The sequence below is a fragment of the Vombatus ursinus genome, unplaced genomic scaffold (genome assembly GCF_900497805.2).
Source record: "Vombatus ursinus unplaced genomic scaffold, bare-nosed wombat genome assembly UNPS02008961.1, whole genome shotgun sequence".
NCBI lineage: Eukaryota > Metazoa > Chordata > Mammalia > Diprotodontia > Vombatidae > Vombatus > Vombatus ursinus.
The window spans coordinates 183,720-203,696 of NW_020948739.1; the positions used below are offsets into that span (position 1 = coordinate 183,720).

General features: G+C 37.1%; 1 protein-coding gene across 1 annotated transcript in view; it reads right to left on the minus strand.

The window, feature by feature from the left end:
* Positions 1 to 6,409: 6,409 nt before the first annotated feature.
* CUNH8orf37 (chromosome unknown C8orf37 homolog) overlaps positions 6,410 to 19,977 on the minus strand; it is a 31,394-nt gene continuing 17,826 nt past the window's right edge. The window contains exons 5-6 of the mRNA XM_027849930.1: positions 14,717 to 14,812; positions 6,410 to 7,895 (exon numbers count right to left, since the gene is read on the minus strand). Coding sequence (XP_027705731.1) covers positions 7,736 to 7,895; positions 14,717 to 14,812 — 256 coding nt within the window. The 3' untranslated portion in view covers positions 6,410 to 7,735. The remainder of the gene's footprint in view (positions 7,896 to 14,716; positions 14,813 to 19,977) is intronic.

The window sequence follows — 19,977 nt, forward strand, 5'->3', positions numbered from 1 at the left end:
GAAGGCTGTTTGTGGCTTACTCTTGGGAACAGTAGTTGGGATGGCCAAAAATTGAGGGAAGCTCTGGGCCCAAGCCTAATAGAATTGGAATGGACAATACTGGGGACTCTGGCCTGGGCATGAGACTGAGTGGAACTCCATGGGTTCTAGGGAAAGGGCAGGGTGCCCTGGTGTTGAAAAGAAAGGAGTTGGACCCAAGAAAATGTGGGTTAGCTCTGGAATCAGAGGTGGGAGTAGAAAATTCCAGGAATGCACCTTCACAGGCAGGGATCCTTAGCTGGAATTTTTCTTTTAACTTAACATTATATTCTACATTTTTTAATTAGCAAAAATCTGCATTCTCCCCATCTCCCATTGAGAATGGATAAAAAAGAAAAGAAACTCCTTTTACAAATGTGTACAGTTAACAACCACAACAAAATTGTGTTTGTCTCATTTTGCTCTCTGAGTCCCCTGCTTCTCTATCAGGAGGTGGGTACCATGTCTCATTCCTGTCCTCTGGAATTGTGGCTGGTCACTGTGCTGATCAGAGATCCCAAATCCTTCGAAGGGGTTGGCTTTACATTATTACAATCACTTTAACAGCTCACAAAAGGAAGCTTTCTTAGCCATAGTAAGGAAAGGGTATTCTTGAGGATGCAATATTGATTCAGGTATACGTTTGCTTCCTTGCCTTTGTGGTGGGTTATTTTGGTCAGCTGATCAGAAGGTCTGAAGGAGGAGCCAGGTGATTCCTCCTGTCTTGGCATCCTTGGTACTTAAATCACCAGGAAGTTGTGTCAATAGTCTGAGCCAATTAAATTTCTGGGATGGTTTCACTATCTTTTGAGGAAAAACAATCCTAACTATGCCCAAAGGGCTATAAAAATGTGCATACCCTTTGACCCAGCAATAACACTTCTAGGGCTATATCTGAAAGAGATCATACTTATGGGAAAAGGACCTACATGCACAAAAATATTTATAGCAGCTCTTTTTGTGGTGGCAGAGAATTGGAAATTGAGAGGCTGCACATCAATTGGGGAATGGCTGAGCAAGTTGTGGTATATGAATGTGATGGAATACTATTGTGCTATAAGAAATGATGAACAGGCTGACTTCAGAAAAACCTGGAAAGACTTGTATGATCTGATGCTGAGTGAAGTGAGCAGAACCAAGAGAACATTGTACACAGTAACAGCCACGTTGCATGTTGACTAATATTGATAAACTTAACCCTTCCAGGCAACACAAGGATCTAAGACATCTCCAGAGGCCTTGTGATGGAAAATGCTATCCACACTCAAAGAAAGAACTATGGAACCTGAATTGCTAATTTTTTTCTCTTCTGTTGAGTTTTGTTTCCTCTTTCTGATGGTTCCTCCTATTGGTTTTAATTTCTACTTATAACATCACTAATGTGAAAATATGTTTAATATGAATGTAAATGTATAGCTTATATCAGATTATGTGGTAGGGAGGAAGGGGGAGAAAAATTTTAAACTCAAAAGCATATGGAAGTGATTATTAATAAATCAAAATAAATTAATTAAAAAAAGATACAACAAACTTGAAAACAAAACTCAACTTAACATTGTATTACAGTCCCTCAAGATTTTATCTCACATAGCAAGCTTCACTAATCATGCTTTGAGTTTGACATAGTTATTATCAAGACTCTCATGTCATTGCAATAAACTCGATAACAAATAAAAACTTATCAGGCCTTCTAAAAATTACATAAAATACTTAAGATTCTTTTTTTCTATTATTTCCCTGTCTCCAATACACCTTAAAATAATCCTGCTGTAAAAGGCAGTCATCAGAATTTAACAAAGCAATTATAGTATGTATATTCACATCGATAGTGAATAAATGATTTCTTAACGCATTTGAAACAAACAAACAAACAAAAAAAAATCCAAAAAAACCAATCCTAGTCTTCATGGGGGTTAGGGATATAGGAAAAACTGATCAAGACCATAGGGCAGAATTCTAGGAGATACTGCTTCTACCGTAACACCCCAAAGGACTTGTTCAGCCCTATGTATATTTGGTATAGACAGCATGGCCTGATAGTAAGCTGGACCCAGAGCTGAAGATTGCAGAGGGCTGGCTGAATGGCTTCTGGGAAATTGCAAAGTTCTTTTACTTACTCCAAGCTACCCGGGGAAACAAAGACCCATCTTTTCAATGCTAACATTTTATCAGTGTTTCTTTCTTTTCTTTTCTTCGAGGCAATCAGGGTTAACTGACTTGCCCAGGATCACACAGCTAGTAAGTGACATAGGCCAGATTTGAACTCAGGTCCTCCTAACTCCAGGGCCCTGTGCTCTATCCACCAGTATTTCTTTATGGCAATCAGACATGGAATCCCACTGTCTCTGATGAACTAAAGGTGAGTTATCACCCAGAAAGCAATGGAGATGTACATGGTGGGTAAGAGCAGTAACCAGTGAGGAGCTATGAAGAACATGTGTGAAGGATATTATGGGGAGAGGGTTGAGGGGTCGGAATTTGATAAACTGGAAGGGAAGGTGAAGGAGGTCATGGACCGGTGTCTGATGGAATGGGCAGACATGAAGGCAGACCACATCATTAGAGGGAGGTCCTGATCAGTGAAATCATAGATTCATTTGATATTGATTGAAAGTGGGGAATGAAGAGGGTTGGCTGCCCGATGAAATTCAGGATTGGGTCTGGGGAAATGGCAGTGGGAGAGCAGGGCAGCCTTGAGCTTATTCTACCTTCTGACTTCCTTGTAACTACAACTCAGTCGGCACACCTCAGATTCCCATGGGGGGCAATGGAAAGAGCACTGGCTCTGAACCTGGGTTCAAATCTTGGCTTTTTCACAGTGTGACCTTGGGCCTCATTTTCTCATCCACATAATGAGGGGGTTAGAGTAGATAGCGTCTGAGATCCTGGTCACATTTATGATCTATGGTCTCTGTCCTGCCCTCTATTACCCCTGAGGCAAAGTGAGATGGGGAGAGACTTTTCCAGGGACTTCAAGGTTGAGGAGAAAGGCAAGTTTCCAGCAGCAGTTTTAGGTAAGAAAGGGAAGCTCTATACCCCTTCTCTCTGTGTCCTCCTTCCGCTTCCCTAATTCTGAATCCAGAGTGAAACACAAGCATCTGAGAATGGTGAAATCTTCATAATTGTCAAATCAAAGAATCTAATAAAAAAAACTTTAGAGCTAGAAATAAATCATCTAAGCCAATTTTCAGTTTACAGATGAAGAAACGGAGGACCAGAGAAAAAGCCTAAACTGATTCTGCCCCCTGGTGGCCAACAGAGGGATCTGTTCATTTCTTCTTCACAGGGATCATATACATAAACTGTATTCCCTCCTCCCCCTCCCCTTTTATAAACTGTATTTTCATTCTTTGTAGACGATACAATTTCACATCTCTGCAATATCCATTTCTCTTGCTTATAACTATTATTTAGTTATTTTAGGAAAATCTCAATCCTTCATCTCCCCCTACCCCTACCTTTCCATTTATGAGATTTTTAAAAATTACCTTAATCATGGCTGTTATGTGATAGATCTGTAGGAAGAAAAGGAAAATTTTAAAGATTTTTTTTCCTTTGCATGAAATTAGACCTGCTACAGAATCAGTACTATACATGTCCAAAGTCTTTGAAAGATCCTTGAAATCCTTTCGGAGGTAGGCTTCTCACCAATACTTTTGCTCCTTCAGAATCTACACAAAAGGTTTTCTGCTGTCTCCTCCTCCTCTTCTTCTTCCTCCTCCTCCAATTAACTGTGCTTTTCCTCAAACACTAGCATTTAACTTTTTAAAATCATTAAAAAATTTTTTCATTTTCTTATTGTAACATCATTGTTTCTATTACTTTTCACGGCACATGTACAGTATTTCAGCTACATGTATGTTGGCTAGGTTCTGTGAGCTAACCTGGGAATTTACCCAGCCTTTATAACTTTGTTTCTATAGGAAAATGTATTTTAAGCATTAAAACAGGTCTTCCCTGAGGTCGCAGAGATAGTCAATGGCAGAGTTGGCACTAGAATCCAGGCGTCCTGATTGCCAATCCAGTGATTAATCTTTCTATATAATTAGTGTCTTATAAATATTGGTATAAAGAAGAATTCCTAAAATGCCTTTGTTTCCTTGATGCTTTAATTTTCATGTTGGCCTTGGACAAACTGTGAAGTGGTCAGAGCTAGCTTTCCCAGTGATCATAGGTGTCTGTACTCTCATGCTTTTGACCTCTCCGGCCATCTCACCTCCCTAGTAAAAAAAAAAAATGTCGATCCTTTGTTCTGTCTCTGTCCCTATGTCAGTAGCTCTCCCTTCGAGTTTTCTGTTTACCAAAGTGACAGCTAAATTAATAAACAAATTCATGTTAATGTGGGCTTATAATAGTCCATGTGGGCTACAAGGAGAAGGCTGAGTCTAGGTTTTCTACTGTTCTTCCTCTCCTACACCATGTACTTTTAAATGGCTTCCTGAAGAAAATGTCATCATTTTAATTGTCAAATCTAGTGGAATGACTGGGTATATTTCAACCTAGGTAGAAGAAAAAGGTGGAATAGAGAGGCAAGCCAACTGGGGATCTACTCTTGGGCAGGTGGGATCTTATATTCAATATTATGTAATACTGTTGAATAATAATAGAATAATACTATCTTCAACTTACATTCACCTCTGTATCTCTTAGCACCTAACAGTTTACGTATCAAATGCCTATTCAATGTTTGTTGAAATGAACATCTTGGGGTTTACTTCTCTGGTCAGTTTCTCTATTTGTAAAATAAGGGGGTTGGATTTGGTCTCTCAGGGCCCTTTTTTTGACTCTGACTTGTATTTGCAATTTCCAAATCAATGACCTAGGTACCATACAAACCTTCTTCTTTATATCCTCCCCCCTACCCCTAAACCCTCCCCACATAAGCTGCTTCAAATTAGCTCCTATATTATTATCTTTATTGGACTGGCAGCTGGAAAGGATTTAAGAGTATGGATGGGGGTGAAAACAGGAACTTTTATACCTTATTTTTACATCAAGCACTTCTGTTGTCAATAACAAATAAAGTGTCAAGCAACATTACGTACCCATTACACATAGCCCATTAACTTTGTACTCAAGGAGATATACAGCTACTAGACATTTTTTCTCTAATTTTTGCAGCTCCCAAAATATAAACCTGGATTTCTTGGGAAAGCTGCAAAGGAGTTCCTTCTGCTTAAAGTATGGAAAAACTAAGAAAAGAGGTTCTTGGTTGTTTTTTTTTTCCCCTTTCATCTAGAAACAGAATGAATAAAGGTTGCCTAAATGGTCAAGGTGCCAAGATTGCTGGAGCCCAAGGGAGGTGGCCTCCTGGTTTGGTGTGTGAATTCTGTCCACACTAAGAAGTCCAGGCAAACCAGGAAGAGGCAGGGACAAGGGACAATGTATGGGAAGCATAGGGCGCTGCTGACTTGGCAGTTCAGCAGCAGCCAAAAGCTGGTGCCCTGATTAGACTTCAGGTTGTCTCCAATTATTTCAAGGGATGCTAGGAAGTTCTTAAAATTTAATTCACTTTAATTAAACATGCATGTTATGCACCCTTTTATAAAGGATGCTGAAGGACCAGACAGTTGTCACCACATCAAACAAATCATGACAGGGTGATGTCACTACTGGCATAATTTAAATCATGACACTCGAAGATAAGGATTCTTATTTAAGAAGTGCCAGCTGCTAAGTCAGCAATTGAAATGTACTGCTAGGTTTTATGATGATTTTCCTGGTTAGAAATGACATGCAAAGACAACTTTTCCCTCCTTACTTTACAGATATCAAGGATTCTGTCATCCAGGCCACTAAGGAAGGGAAATGGGGTGATCCGAATTCATACTCTCTGTCACCTTTGGGTCAGGGCCATTGGAATCAGTGTTCAGGGCCTAGCCAATACTATCATTACAAGAGCTCCTTCTTTCATTAGTACTTGCCTCCTTTGCATAATTGAGTACTTTGATATACACATAAATGTTTTATATACATCTATGTATGTATGGCATGTGCACTGCCATGACTCCTTACTAGGGATTTTCCTAACCTGCTCTTGCTTAGGCCAGCAAATCGATGTGGCATAGCCCATTGGATGCTTGAATGAGAAGCCCTGCAGTGGAGGTCCTGGTTCTGCCACCTACTTACTCCTTATTCTGTGGTAAGTCCCTTGATTTTTCTGGGCTTCAGTTATCTCATTTTTATAAAAAAAAAAAAAAAAGGGAGGGAGTTGGATTAAATTTTTTTTTAAGAGAACTGATACATACTTGAAATTTTCTAAGCTAGTTAAGTAGGTATTGTGCATACTGCACACCCCTCTCCCACGCAAACAAACAAAAGGTGTACTTCAAATTAACTCTTACAGTACTATATTGAATAATATAGAAAATGTGAATAAACACAAACCGTGAAACTTATATTTGATGTTTTATTGAGGCAGGATGAAGGTCTGAGTGCACAGAACAAGGTGACTGGCTCTTTTTTTTTTGGACAAGATACACATTAGGCAAAGATAGAAAAGATTCTAAAATTTAGTATGGATTTTAGTAGGACATCTGGAAACAGTTTAAAATCTATTAGCTTTTTTTCTAAGATCTGGAGAAATTTTAATTTTCTTTTATATTGATACTAAAAGTCACATTTTAATCAGATTACAACCTATAATAAAAGATCCATTTATACATAAACATAATACTTTATCCACATGTTAGATATAAAATAGTGCAGCACTAAAAAGCTTTTGAGAACTCAAAACTATTTTACTGACATTGGGATATTATTAATTCATTTGCTGAATGTCAATAATATGTTGGGTACTGAAGGCACTAATGTAGTGGAAACAGAAAAAAAAAACCAATGGCATCCATATACCATTATTGCATTTATATACTATGTGTATATGTTTTTGATGAATATTTATAGTTTTGATTCCCCAAAAATTCTCACACTGAAACAAGTATGTACAAGTAAAATGGCCCATCAAAAGATGTTTTTCTGATATAAATGGAGAGTGTGAAAGCGACCAGGATGAGGTTACCAAAATATCAAAAATGGGTAAACCTATTTGAGAATTCTGTAAAATGCCTCTAGAGGGATGAGAAAACATCAACTAGGTACAAGATCACAGTCAGGTTTCTGCTACAACTTCTTATGGTCTTTGGCAACACAAGATTGGACAGATATGGAAGATACCAATACACACATGGTTTAGAACGAGGGACTTTTTGTGGCAATGGTCAACATTTCAACAATATTTACATTAGATGCCACTTGTTTATATTACTATGAAACTCAAAACTTGAAAAAAAAGCCCACATGTTAAAAAATGGTTTTAACATGTAATCAGGGGAAATATATATATGTGTGTGTGTGTGTGACTTTACAATACTCGATGGTGAAAGAACATCCTGTGGCCTAAAAAGAGACAGAGAGGAGGGCAAACATCAGGGTTTCAAGAAATGGGGAGAGTTTAACTTGTGACTTTGCTTGTAATAGGCAATATTCACACATATTAGTAAGGAGAAAAGAATGATTCTGAAATATTAAAGCCTGATTATCTTTCCTAGCCCACTGGACTTTGGAAATCTGTAAAATTTACTCAAATAATTCCACCCTCTTTGGCTAAGAGACACAAATGATGACAGCTGTCTTCCTTGTTTCATCATAAAATCATCCCAGAGTCTGCTCTCATGAAAGCTGGCCTTTCCATGATAACTGGCTGGAAGGTGAGAAAACTTCACTCGTTATGTTTACCACAAACCCATCGAAGTTGCTGATCAGTCCGGAGGTCCGTGAGTTCTTCTACATCTCTCCAACTACACTGGCAAGCATAGGCCCGTATCCCTTTCCGCTTTGTCATCTTTGCTTTCAACTTGTTGAATTCAGGCATGTTGTTCCTGTAAGTAGTTAAGTGAAGTAAAATAGGCAGCTTTTAACATTATGGTCCTGTTTGGCATTTTCTATATTGGTAATAACTAATGATAATTTATAATTTAAAATTATTTTAAAAGAAAGTTTTAACACTTGTAATTCCCCAACTTTAAAGGTGATGTAAGGAAAAACAAGACAAAAAGAAAAAGAAAAATTGCCCAAACAAAAGCCTCATTCCACTGTCTCCAACAAAAGCAGATACAGGTTGTCGTTTTGCTTCTTGCTCTATGCCTTCAATGGCCTTGAGAATGTGAGGCAATCTTTTATTTCTCTTTGCTACTCAAAGGCTGGATATGTTGACACAAGGGACAAATGACTAACTGATTTCATTATCGGCAGGACCACAGGATACAGAAGAGGGTGTCAAAGCACCTCTGCCACTGGAACATGTGGATGTGCAGAAGGACCAATGTTGGTGCTGATGGATACTGGGAAGAAGTGTGGGTCCACAGATCTTCCTTTGGATGAACTCATCATGGGATTATTTCACAAGATAGGGCAGGTCTGGGGGTAGCTTGAGGTAAGCAGGTATTTCTACATATTAAATTGGCATAGTACTTTTTCATGTGCATCAGGCATCTGCCTATTCATTCTACTTACACACACACACACTCACACACACACAGTCAGCATGCGTGATTTCAGCAGAATGGGGAACTTCTGGCATATAAATTCCCTCTACTAATGTAAACCCCCAACTTCTCTGTAATTCAGAGTCTTAGAAAGTCTGGTACATTGGGATATGAAGTGGTTTGCTTAGTCACAAAGCTACAACATACCAGAAGAAGGACTTTAATATAGGTCTCCTTGATTCTAACACTGGACTTCAATCCTTCCTGCCACAATGATTTTTATTTAACAACATAGCTGCATGTTCTAGAATGCTTTTAATTAGGTTAAAATAATTAAATCAATGCTAGTGACCACCCTAGAAAGTTACCACATGACCAACAGCATTAAAAGTTATTGTGTTTTAATCTGAGCTCATCAGTTATGATTTTCATAATAAACTGGAGATACCTACATAAATATCCTGTGACAGAGAAAAGTAAAGTTCCCAGTGATATCAAAGGGAAAAGTAAAACAGATCAAAACTATAAAAGGATATATAGCATCACACACATCATCTGCTACCTACATTGTAGCACACAAATATAATGTGCCCTCTGGTGGCCAAACGGGCATTATCATTGACAAATGTATTTTTGTACAGCAAATGGCATTTTAGATCAGATTGAAGAAAAATAAGATGGTTAAATTAAAGACAATGTCCTCTAGTCAATTTACTATATATACATGAATTAACATTTTTATAAGCATTAATATGTTTAATATGTATTTGAAATAGTAAAGAGCTAAGAAATAGAAAGAATGGATATAAAGGCAATCCAAAATTTTTTTTAAAACACAAAATTTGCCAATCTTCAATAAAAAGATCACCCAAATATTTCTTCCTAAGGAAGCATATCCTTTAGTTGGGTCTTTTTTTTTAGGGGGTAGGGTGGACAGTATGAATCAGTGATTTCATCAGTGTGGGACATGCTGGGCATGGAAATTTCCTGTACTGATACAAATATCTGTATGTCTGTAACTTATGGTCTGCTAAGAGTTGCCTAGGACACTGAGAGGTTGAACAGTTTACTCATGGTCTTACAGGTAGAAGGTGTCAGAGACAAGACTCAAACCTAGGTGCTTCTGATCCCTGAGATGAATCTCTAGGTACTAGGACATGTGGACTCATAAGTGGTCCCTTATTTCTTCATGTGTCGGTGTGTACAAGCACACAATTTAAAAACAAGCCATGTGTCATTTACATGCTCTATTTTTTCATGCCTTTTCTTCAAGAGGCAAACAAAACTCACTTTACAGTGCTTCAATGTAGCTGAAAATGAATGGTTACAAAGCATCTTGTCGTGTATAAATGCCAATATGCCTGGTAACATGAAAAACATTTATAAGAAGTTCTGTACATTAATCATACTAATTCTTTAATTGCCTTCTGTACAGATATCTCAAATGAGTATGTAGTATACATTGGGAGCACAATAGTAGTATCTGTTTCTTTTTAAAGCCCCCAAACCATCCAGCACAATGCTGGGCAAATAGGATGTGCTCAATGCTAATTTAGCTATAATAAATCCTGCATTACTCAGCTTTCTGTTAACCAGAACACCATATGGACCAGTCCTTCCACATACCTGTAACAGTAAACACCTGTTGTTTATTATGATTCTGGGGCAATACATGACCTTTAAGGGCCCAACGGATCATCAAAAAAGATTAAATGACATTTACTTTTAGTCTTAGTGGTAAGTATATTTTATTGGATTTTAGGTTTTTAAAAAATAAATTATAATTACTGAAATGGTATAATTTGCTTTTTATGTCAATACTTCAAAAGACTTCAGTGGGATAGCTACTCCCTCTGCTGGTATAGGTCATGTCCTTTCCTTAACTTAGTAGATGTATAAAGGCTTAAAAAAATGTAATGACTAGCTGCCTACTTGCTGGTGATAAGCCCCTCTGAGATGCATTTTGTGGCTGGACTTGTAGACTCTGATAGAACTTACTCTTAATTGGCAGAGTTTTCAAGAACTTAGGTTACCTCCATGTCCAGTGGAATACAATTTACAATTATAGCTCACATATACATGGCATTTTATACTTTATAAAATACTTTCTCATATATATGTGTATATATGTGTGTGTGTGTGTGTGTGTGTGTGTGTGTATACATGAAATCCCATTATTTAGTAAAGGTTAATATACGATGCTGAATGAGAGAGTTCGGTATAATAAGTAAAGTAAAAATGAACATAAAGCTTAACATAAATCTCCATGAGCCAGGTTTCCTCACCTCTGGGTTGTGGGGTGAGCTGGTGTAAACCACAGTATCGCAGGACTTGAGAGCTGGAAGGGACTTCAGCATGCGATCCCTCCCCAAATCATGAAGCCCATCTATAACGTCTCCAGTAAGTGGTCATCCAGCCTCTTCCTAAAGACTTGCTGTGATGGGCACTTACTACTCACTCCAATGCAGCGCATTCCACTTTTTGATAGTTCTAATAGTGAGAAGGTTTTTCCTTATGTTGAACTGAAACCTATTTTCCTGTAATATCCATCCACTGCTCTTAGTTCTCTTCTCTAGAAGCAAGGACATGACATGTCCTTCTTCCAGATAATAATTTCTCAAATATCTGAACACTTCCCCCTTACTCCTGTTTAAAAATCAAGACGTGGCTATTTCTAGTCCTGTAACTCTCTCTTCTTCTGATTAAACATTCTCAGTTTCTTCGACTGATCTGTGTATGGCATGGACTCAAGTCTCTACCATTTTGATTACCTCACTTTGAATACACTCCAGCTTGTTTACATCCCTTCCAAAATATGGTGCCCAGAACTGGAAACAATCCTTCACATGTGCTCTGACCAGGGCAGAAATACTACCTCCACTGCTCAGAACACAGTATTCTTTTTGTTTTGTTTTGTTTTTTTGCTTTTTGGTGAGGCAATTGGGGTTCAGTGACTTGCCCAGGGTCACACAGCTAGTAAGTGTCATGTGTCTGAGACTGGATTTGAACTCATGTCCTTCTGACTTCAAGGCCAGAGTTCTATCCACTGTGCCACCTAGCTGCCTCATAAATCTATTACAATCTTAGACTTAATTGATAGAGGAATAGTATCTTTTTTTTTTTTTGTGAGGCAATTGGGGTTAAGTGACTTGCCCAGGGTCACACAGCTAGTAGGTGTCATGTGTCTGAGACTGGATTTGAACTCATGTCATCTTGACTTCAAGGCCAGAGCTCGATCCACTGTGGCACCTAGCTGCTCCTACCATATTCTATTAATGAAGCATTAGTTCTTTGGGCTGCCACATCACACAGCTGACTAATAATAAGACTGAAGTTTGTTAGAAGCTCCCATCTTTTTCATGTGAACTAGTTTCCAGTCATATTCTGTAACTTGTGCAACTGATTAAGGTGAAGGACTTCAGATTTACCCTTTTTAAATTTCTTTTTATTATTATTTTTTGGTCTACCATTTTAGTCTCTAAAAATGTTTTAGGATTCCAGTTCTTTCATCTAATGTACTAATTATCCCTCCTAGCTTCATGCCATTCAGACATCTGATAAGCACATCATCTGTGCCTTCATTCAAGTCACTGATAAAAATGCTGACCAGAACAGAACTAAGAACAGAGCAATGGAGCATTTTACTAGAAACCTCTTTTCAAGCTGCCATAAATCTATTAATTAAAACTTGCTAGGTCCAGTCAACCAGTCCCATATGCACCCATCTAGTTCACGTTAGCTCCACTATGTCTGTAAGAAACTCTGCCTAATGTCTTGTTGAAATTCAGATATACTATGTTCACGGAGTATGTCTAATGTATCAATCTAGTAACACTTTCTATAAAAGGAAATAAGGTTATTTTGCTATGACTTGTTCTTAATGAACTTATACTGGGTCTTAGATATCACCTATTCCTTTTTCAGGTGCTCAGAAATCATCCCTCTAATAATCTATTCTGGAATTTTACCGGGAATTTTAGTAAAAATCACCAGCCTACGGTCTGAAGTGTCTACTCCCCCACACTCACATTTGAAAATCAAGACATTTGTCTGTTTCTAGTTGTACAGCCCTTGCCCATTCGTCACATTTCCTCAGAGATCACTGACAGCAGTTCAATAATCATACCCACAATTTTATGGTACATTTCATGCAAGCATGGTGACTTGAGCTCACCAAGGACAGTTAATACTCTCTTACTATTTCCTTATCTTGGGTTTCAATTTCCTGTTCCATTTTTCTGTCTTTTCAAGTCCAAAGATTATTTTCCATGGTAAGGAAAATAAAAGCAAAATCGTGATTGAGTTCTATCTTCTCTGTCATCAATAGTCATCTTCCTACCTATACTGTAAGCGGGGGTCCTATTCCTTTTATTTGATCTCCCTTTTTGGTAAAAAAAAAATAATTTTTACTGTCTTTAATATTTATCACAAGCTCTAGCTCAAACTGGGGTTTATCTTTCCTGAGATTATTTGTATTCATGCTGAATTACTTGACTTTGCTTCCATCTCTTGTACATGTTCTTTTAAAATACGAGTTGATCAGTAAGATCCCTTTTAAGCCATTTCGGCCATTTCTTCCTTATCAAAATCAGCAGTGATGGTGTCATCAAGATTTTCTTCTGGAAAGCTTTCCCTTCCTCTTGAGCCAAGTTCCTTTTTATAGCCTCTGATCATGGAACCTTCTGTATCTCTGAACTCGCTGAAATCTGTACTCCCTAAGTCTAGAATTCACATCAGACTAAGACCAGTATTTACCCTCCTTTATCTCTCATATACACTAACAAAAACCCGTCACTGTCTCCTAAGGGTCTTGTCATCTCTAGTTCAGCAACCAGTTCTTCCTTTAATGGTCAGAATCAGGTCAAGGACAGCAGTACATTTTGTCGCTTCCTCCACCTTCTGAAAGATGAAATTATCAGCAAGATAAGTAAAAAATGTATCATCTGTTTTGCTTTTAGCTGACAGAGAATTCCAGTAAATGTTTGTTCTGATAGTTAAACATCCTCCCCTGACTTGCTGACTCCCTCCTCTATAGTCATAATTATATTTATTCAGCCTCCACGCTAGCTTTGTGATCTGTCTCATGACTCTGTCATCTAATTGCTCCAGATGGTACATTTCCAGCACCAATTTGCTCTATTTCTTCTCTTTTGATCCTCACCCAAATGCTGTATCATGCCTCCCTCTTCCCTTAATTCTGGGAACTTCCACACTTGTGAATATTTTCTTGATGTACAATATTCCTAAATTACCTTCCTTCTATTTAATGTTTCTCTTGAACAAAGCATATCCTTCCACTGCCCTATTACAGTCAAGAGTTATATCTCACTAAGTTTCAGGGATACTATTGGAGAGAAACTTTCTGTAGATTTATGTGAGGATGTGAGTATGGCCCTCACATACGTATGTGATGACAATGGGTCTTGGATAAGAGAATGTCTTCCTTCTTTATTCTCATGATAATGTTGCTACACAGTGGGATTGTACAGATGTTCAAAACTGGCCTTATATTTGGAATTTACATAACTGAGTACTACTGCCCAGGCATACAAGCTCCTATGTGCTTGCCTTTTTTTGAATGTTTTCTAAGTGAGTCTACTATTATGCACAGTGCCTGGCATATAGCAGGCACTTAATAAATGTTTCCTGATTGACTGATTAAAAGCCAAAAGGCCAGTGGCTACAACCCAGCAATTCATTATTAGACTAAAACAACCTTGCACAAACTTTAGGCTTATGTTAGTTTAAAGAATTATATTAAGGCTAAGGGAAGAAGCCATATGGTGGGAAAAGTTTTTAAATCTCTATAGTTCTGGAGGGTTTATTGTATTAAGCTTAACAGGTAGTTGGAGGGAATTCAAAGGTATGGTATACTGAATTGTTGCTATAAAGTTATTTTTAGGGTCATATGCCTGATAGATGAGATTTACTTATTTTAAAGTTCACTTCGTACCTAAGTAACCAAACTCCCTAGGATGAGGATCAAGACAAAGTGCCACATAGTACATACCACTCTACAGTAAACAGTGTTATAGCAAGATTCCCATGAAGAAACAAAAAGGCACTCGGATATGTCTTATGTCTAGAAAGACACTAAATGCTGAACTTGTTCACTTTATTACTGAAAAGAGATTGTAAAGCAGAATGAGAAATAGCAAACTATTGTGGACAAATTTTTCAAAGATGGCATTAATTTGAGACTTTTTGGAACATACCTGAAAAACAGATAATCACAGGATTTATCCCACTTATAGTCATCAAAGCTTAATACACGGAAATCACAGGCTGTACACCGCAATTGGTCACACGTTCTAGTCAAAAAGATCATAGATTCATTAAAATGTTAGAGATGGTAGGATGTGACTTATAACTGGCAAATAGTTACATAAGGATACTTATTTAGTAGTAATAATAGATATTCTTAATTGAAATGTACTTTAAAGTTTACTTAAGTTTAACTTAACTTATTTAATTTGATTCTCAAAACAATTTTGTAATGTAGATACTACTACATATTATTAGCTCCATTTTTCAAATAAATAAAATAGGGTTAAGTGATGTACCCATAGTCATAAGTACTGCAAGCTGGCTTTGAACACAGATCTTTTCAGACTTCAAGTTTTACTCTGATACCCTATCTACCATGTTAAAACTCTGTTACTAATACTGCTCATATTATTCCTTCTGCCTTTCTAATTTCTACCAGAAATATTCCCCAAATCTTCTGTAGAACTAAATAAACTTCACAGAATTTCAGAATTGGAAAAAACCTCAGTAGACATCTAATACAACCCATCCCTGAAAAAAATTCCCTGTGTAATACATCCAGCAAGTGTTCTTTCAACTTTGTGTTGATTTGGAATTGTTTGAGTAAATGGATCCTGGGGTAGCCAGCCAATAGTGCCCTGAGGTCCTCTAACAAGATGCCTTCTAGCAAACGCAGTTCATTCCACTTTTGGACAGCTCAAGTTGTTAGGAAACATTTCCTTACACCAAATGTAAATTTGCCTTTTTTTGACCCCCACTCACGGTCACTAGTTTTACCTTCTATGGCTAAAGAGATTAAGTCAAATTCCTATTTTAAGTGATAGCCCTTCAAATACTTGAAGTCAGCCATTACAAACCTGCCTTCTCTTCTCTAGACCAAACACCTCCATTTCCTTAAAGCAAACTTCGCATGACGGATTCTAGGCCTTTTACTACCCTAGTTTCTCTTCTATGGATACTCTCTAGTTTATCCGTCCTTTCTAAAACGTGAACTAAAAATGGTATTTGAGATAACGTCTAACTGGAAGAGAGTACAGTCGGAATATCACTTCCCTACTCCTTGAAGCTATGCCTCTTTAAGTGTAGCACTGGATCTCATTAACTTTTCCAGCTTCCAGGAGGTAGTGGATATTCAAACTATAGACTGGTGAGCTTGACTTTGATTCTTGATTCTTTTGTTTTTGTTAAAGGGAGAACCTGTGGGCATTTAGAAAGGGTCATGACTACTGAGAGGTTTCCTGGTTTTAATCAAGAACAAATCAAGCTGGATATTTTTGACAGGGTTCCTGGACTGGTAGGTAAAGAGAATCCTAGAGTTTTGCAAAGTATATGACAAAAGTGTCTCTTGTTTTCCTTGCAGTCATGATGGAGAGATAAAAGCTGAATGTTGGAACAGTTAGATAGATTTGGAATTGGTTGAATGACTGTGCCCAGTGAGTAGTCAGTGACTCCAACTTGTCAGCCAGTCAATTAATAAGCATTTTGTGGCTTACTCTGTGCGAGGTACTATGCTAAAATCGAGGGATACAAAGAAACTGTTCTTGCCATCAAGGAACTTACATTCTGATGGGGGGGGCAGGGGGACAGAGACAAACATGAAAATTATATTACAAGGTACACATAGAATAGATACCAGGTAATCTTGGAGGGAAAGGAATTAGTAGTGGGGAGGGGAGGAAAGCCTGCTACAAAGAGGTGGGCTTTGTGCTGAATACTGAAGAAAGTCCTGGAAATTAAGAGGTGGAGGTGAGGAGGGAGAGCATTCTAGGCACAGGAACATTCAACACAAAGGCACAGATATGGAAGATAAGAACGCTGTCTGTGAGGACCAATAAGCAGACCAGTGTGGCTAGATCACAGAATGTGTGGAGGGGAGGGAAGCGTAAGAAGGCAGGAAAGGCATTACAGGACTAGGTTGTGAAGCACTCACTTTAAATGCCAAAGAAGGGCTCTGAGTTTGATCCTGGAGGTAAGAGTGAGCCAGTGGGTTTTTTTTTTTTGAGTGGAGGTTGAAGAGAAATCTGTGCTTGGCTCTGATCTCTTTATCATTGTTACCAACAGCTAAGGGCATAGATGACACACTCATTAAATTTATAGTTAAACTCAAGGTTTGGAAGACTAATACAATATACACCAAAAAAGTTCTTGCATTGTGGCACAATGGTCCAGATTTAATAAGATGAAATTCAGTAGGAACAAATGTGAAGTCTGACATTTGAGTTATACAATGGAGAGGCATAGGCAGAGTATAGTTTATTTTTTTTAAATCTGGGAGATTTTACTGGACTGCAATCTCTATACATGTAATCAGTGTGAAATGGTTGGCAAAAGAAAAAGCAACTGATCTTAGGCACCAAGACCCAACTGGCACCCTTAGAGTGAGAAGTGTGATTGAAGGTGGGAGATTAGGATGGCAAAGAGATTGAGACCAAACTATATGAAGGCTGGATGAAAGAACTGGAGATGTTTAAAAGCCTGAAAAAGAGCTGGCTCTCCTGAAGTGTTTGAAGGGCAAAACATGTAAAATGAATTAGAAATATAATGACTGGTCCCACCAAAATGGCAATTTTTGACAATTTTTCTGACAATTAGAGTTGTCTCAATGTGGAATGAGCTACTTTAAATGGTAGTGAGTTCTCCATTATTTGAGATTGTTAAAAAGAGATTAAATGATCATTTATCAGGGATATTTTAGAGGAACGTCCCATTCAGGCTAGGGGTTATATTAATAAAATCTGAAATCCCTTCAAATTCTGAAACTTTGTTGATTCTTAGCATTCATAAATAATGCTCTTTCATTTTCCAATTTGGAACCCAAATCAAATTTCAAGAATCTGCTGCCCAAATGTCTTCTTTAATGAAAAGAAACACAGATGAAAAATGAAATCATAAGCTTTACATACACATGTGGTTCCTCATGGGAATACATGGAATGTTTGTAAGGATCTTGATTATCCTGTTGAATTTCACCTCAAGGATTAAATTGCATTCAAGTGCTTAAATTTTTTTCTTAAAAAAATTTTCTTTTCCTGTGGAAATTCTCTTATTTACTCTAAAACTTAGCTATTTTTAACTCTGGTTTTGCAATATCTCAAGGGGATGTCAAGAAATTCTCAAAACAAAATTAGTGTTAATTAACTTAAGAAAAAGAAATACTGTATTAACCACATAGTACTTTTAGGAGTAGATGCTTTGTGGCAATAATCAATCAAATCATAGTGTATTGCAAGTACAGAAAGAGTTTGGATTCCCTGCTTTGAACATTTAACTAATTAATTAATTAATTTTAAAAAAAGTTTTTAGGCAATTGGGGTTAAGTGACTTGCCCAGGGTCACACAGCTAGTAAGTGTCAAGTGTTGGTCTGAGGCCGGATTTGAACTCAGGTCATCCTGACTTCAGGGCCGGTGCTCTATCCACTGCACCACCTAGCTGCCCCATGAACATTTAATTTAAATGCTTTCTGAGAAAAATGTGATTTATCCAATCATTTTAAATTATATAGAGAAAGGACATTTTAGTACTCTCATTCCTTTTTTAAAAAAATGTTTAAAACCTTAAAAAATTTTAAAAATCATGGTTTACCCAAAAACTCAGATGGGTTAAACTTCAAATCTTCATACTTTTTATAATCTGAAAATTTATTTAATAATACTTTATATCTAAAAATATTCACTTAGACATAGCAAAACTATTTTAAATTTACATGCTGTTCATGCAGAGTTCTCTGTCTCTTATCAGACTGTTAGCAATTTACCAAGATGTATTCATGCATAAAAAAATTCAACACAATTATATTAGTGCAAAGTTAAATTGAAATTCTGAATGCACAAGTCAAGACATGCAAAATTATGGTTCCCAAAGCTACTGTAACTTGTCTTCTTTCACATATGTACTTTATTACATGGCTGCACAGAGTGTTAACTTTAATGCCTTAATACATATGTGCAATTTGGCTGAATTATAGCTGTTGTGGGAACCATAACTCTGAATTTCCTGACATTTTGTATGTGTAAAATCTCAACCATAATGTTGAATACAGCTTTTGAATTTAATTTAAAATATAGTAGTTTATTCAAATCTATTCACACTACCACATTTTCCTACAAACACTATCCTCAGAGAAAAATAAAACCAACTTGCAGTTAAGAAATCATTCTGGTGCTGTGATTTCTATGATTCACTCTATTAGATCATAATTAATACCAGTCCATGGAATCCAGCCTTGCAAGTAGTTTTAAAAAATCATTAGCCTAACTGAAATTCTACTTAGCTTGAAGTCTCTGCATTAGTTTCAGACACACTAATACCATCTCTTCCCCTTTCAACCATCTACTACTGCTGCCTATATCAACCAGCTAAAAAATAACGTAACATGGTACATGCTATGGTTATGTATGTAAGTATTTCATATCCTGAACAGATGGATAATCCATGAGAATGTAACTTTTCAAGAACTGTCTTATCTAACCTTTGTATTTTCCATAGCATCTTGCAGAATTCTTTGAATATAGCAGGTGCTTAATAAATTTGTTGGATAAATATTTCGGAGTTGTGACTAAACAAAGAACAGATCCAATGAAGACATGGAAGTAAACACTAATATAGGTGAATGGCCATATAATTGTAAGTGCAAAGGAGATGCCAGATTGACTAGAGTAACTTGATTTGAGGTGAGTGAGCCAGGGAGGAGGAAGTGCTCAGCAGGAGAAGGATGATTATGTCTAGGCAAAGAGGCTAATTTCCTATTCGGAACTAGTTACAGGTTACTAACTACTCATGAGCAAAAAAAGAACAAAATAAATGTTGGTGGCAGCAAATATTTTCCTGGAGATTCCAAATCAGATTAGATGGAATAATAGAAAAAATGGTAGGATAACCTAATAGCGATCACCTCCTGATAAAATTAGTGTTAATGTATATTATTGAGTTCTTCTTTAAGGAGATTATCCTCATTGCTATGAGTAGGCTGGATTGGGACAAATAAATGTCACTTTATGGTGTCTCTAAAGCCGTTAAGATGACTGGTAAAAGGAAAAAGCTGGGATCTAATGAATCACAACCCCTCTTTTTAAAAAATGTTTTGTTAATTTGTAAAATGATTTGTAAAAATGATTTATAGATTTAAAAAATCTAATGAAACACAACCCCTCTTTTTAAAAAATATTTTATTGATATCTTCTGTTTCTTATACCACCATAGTTATCAATT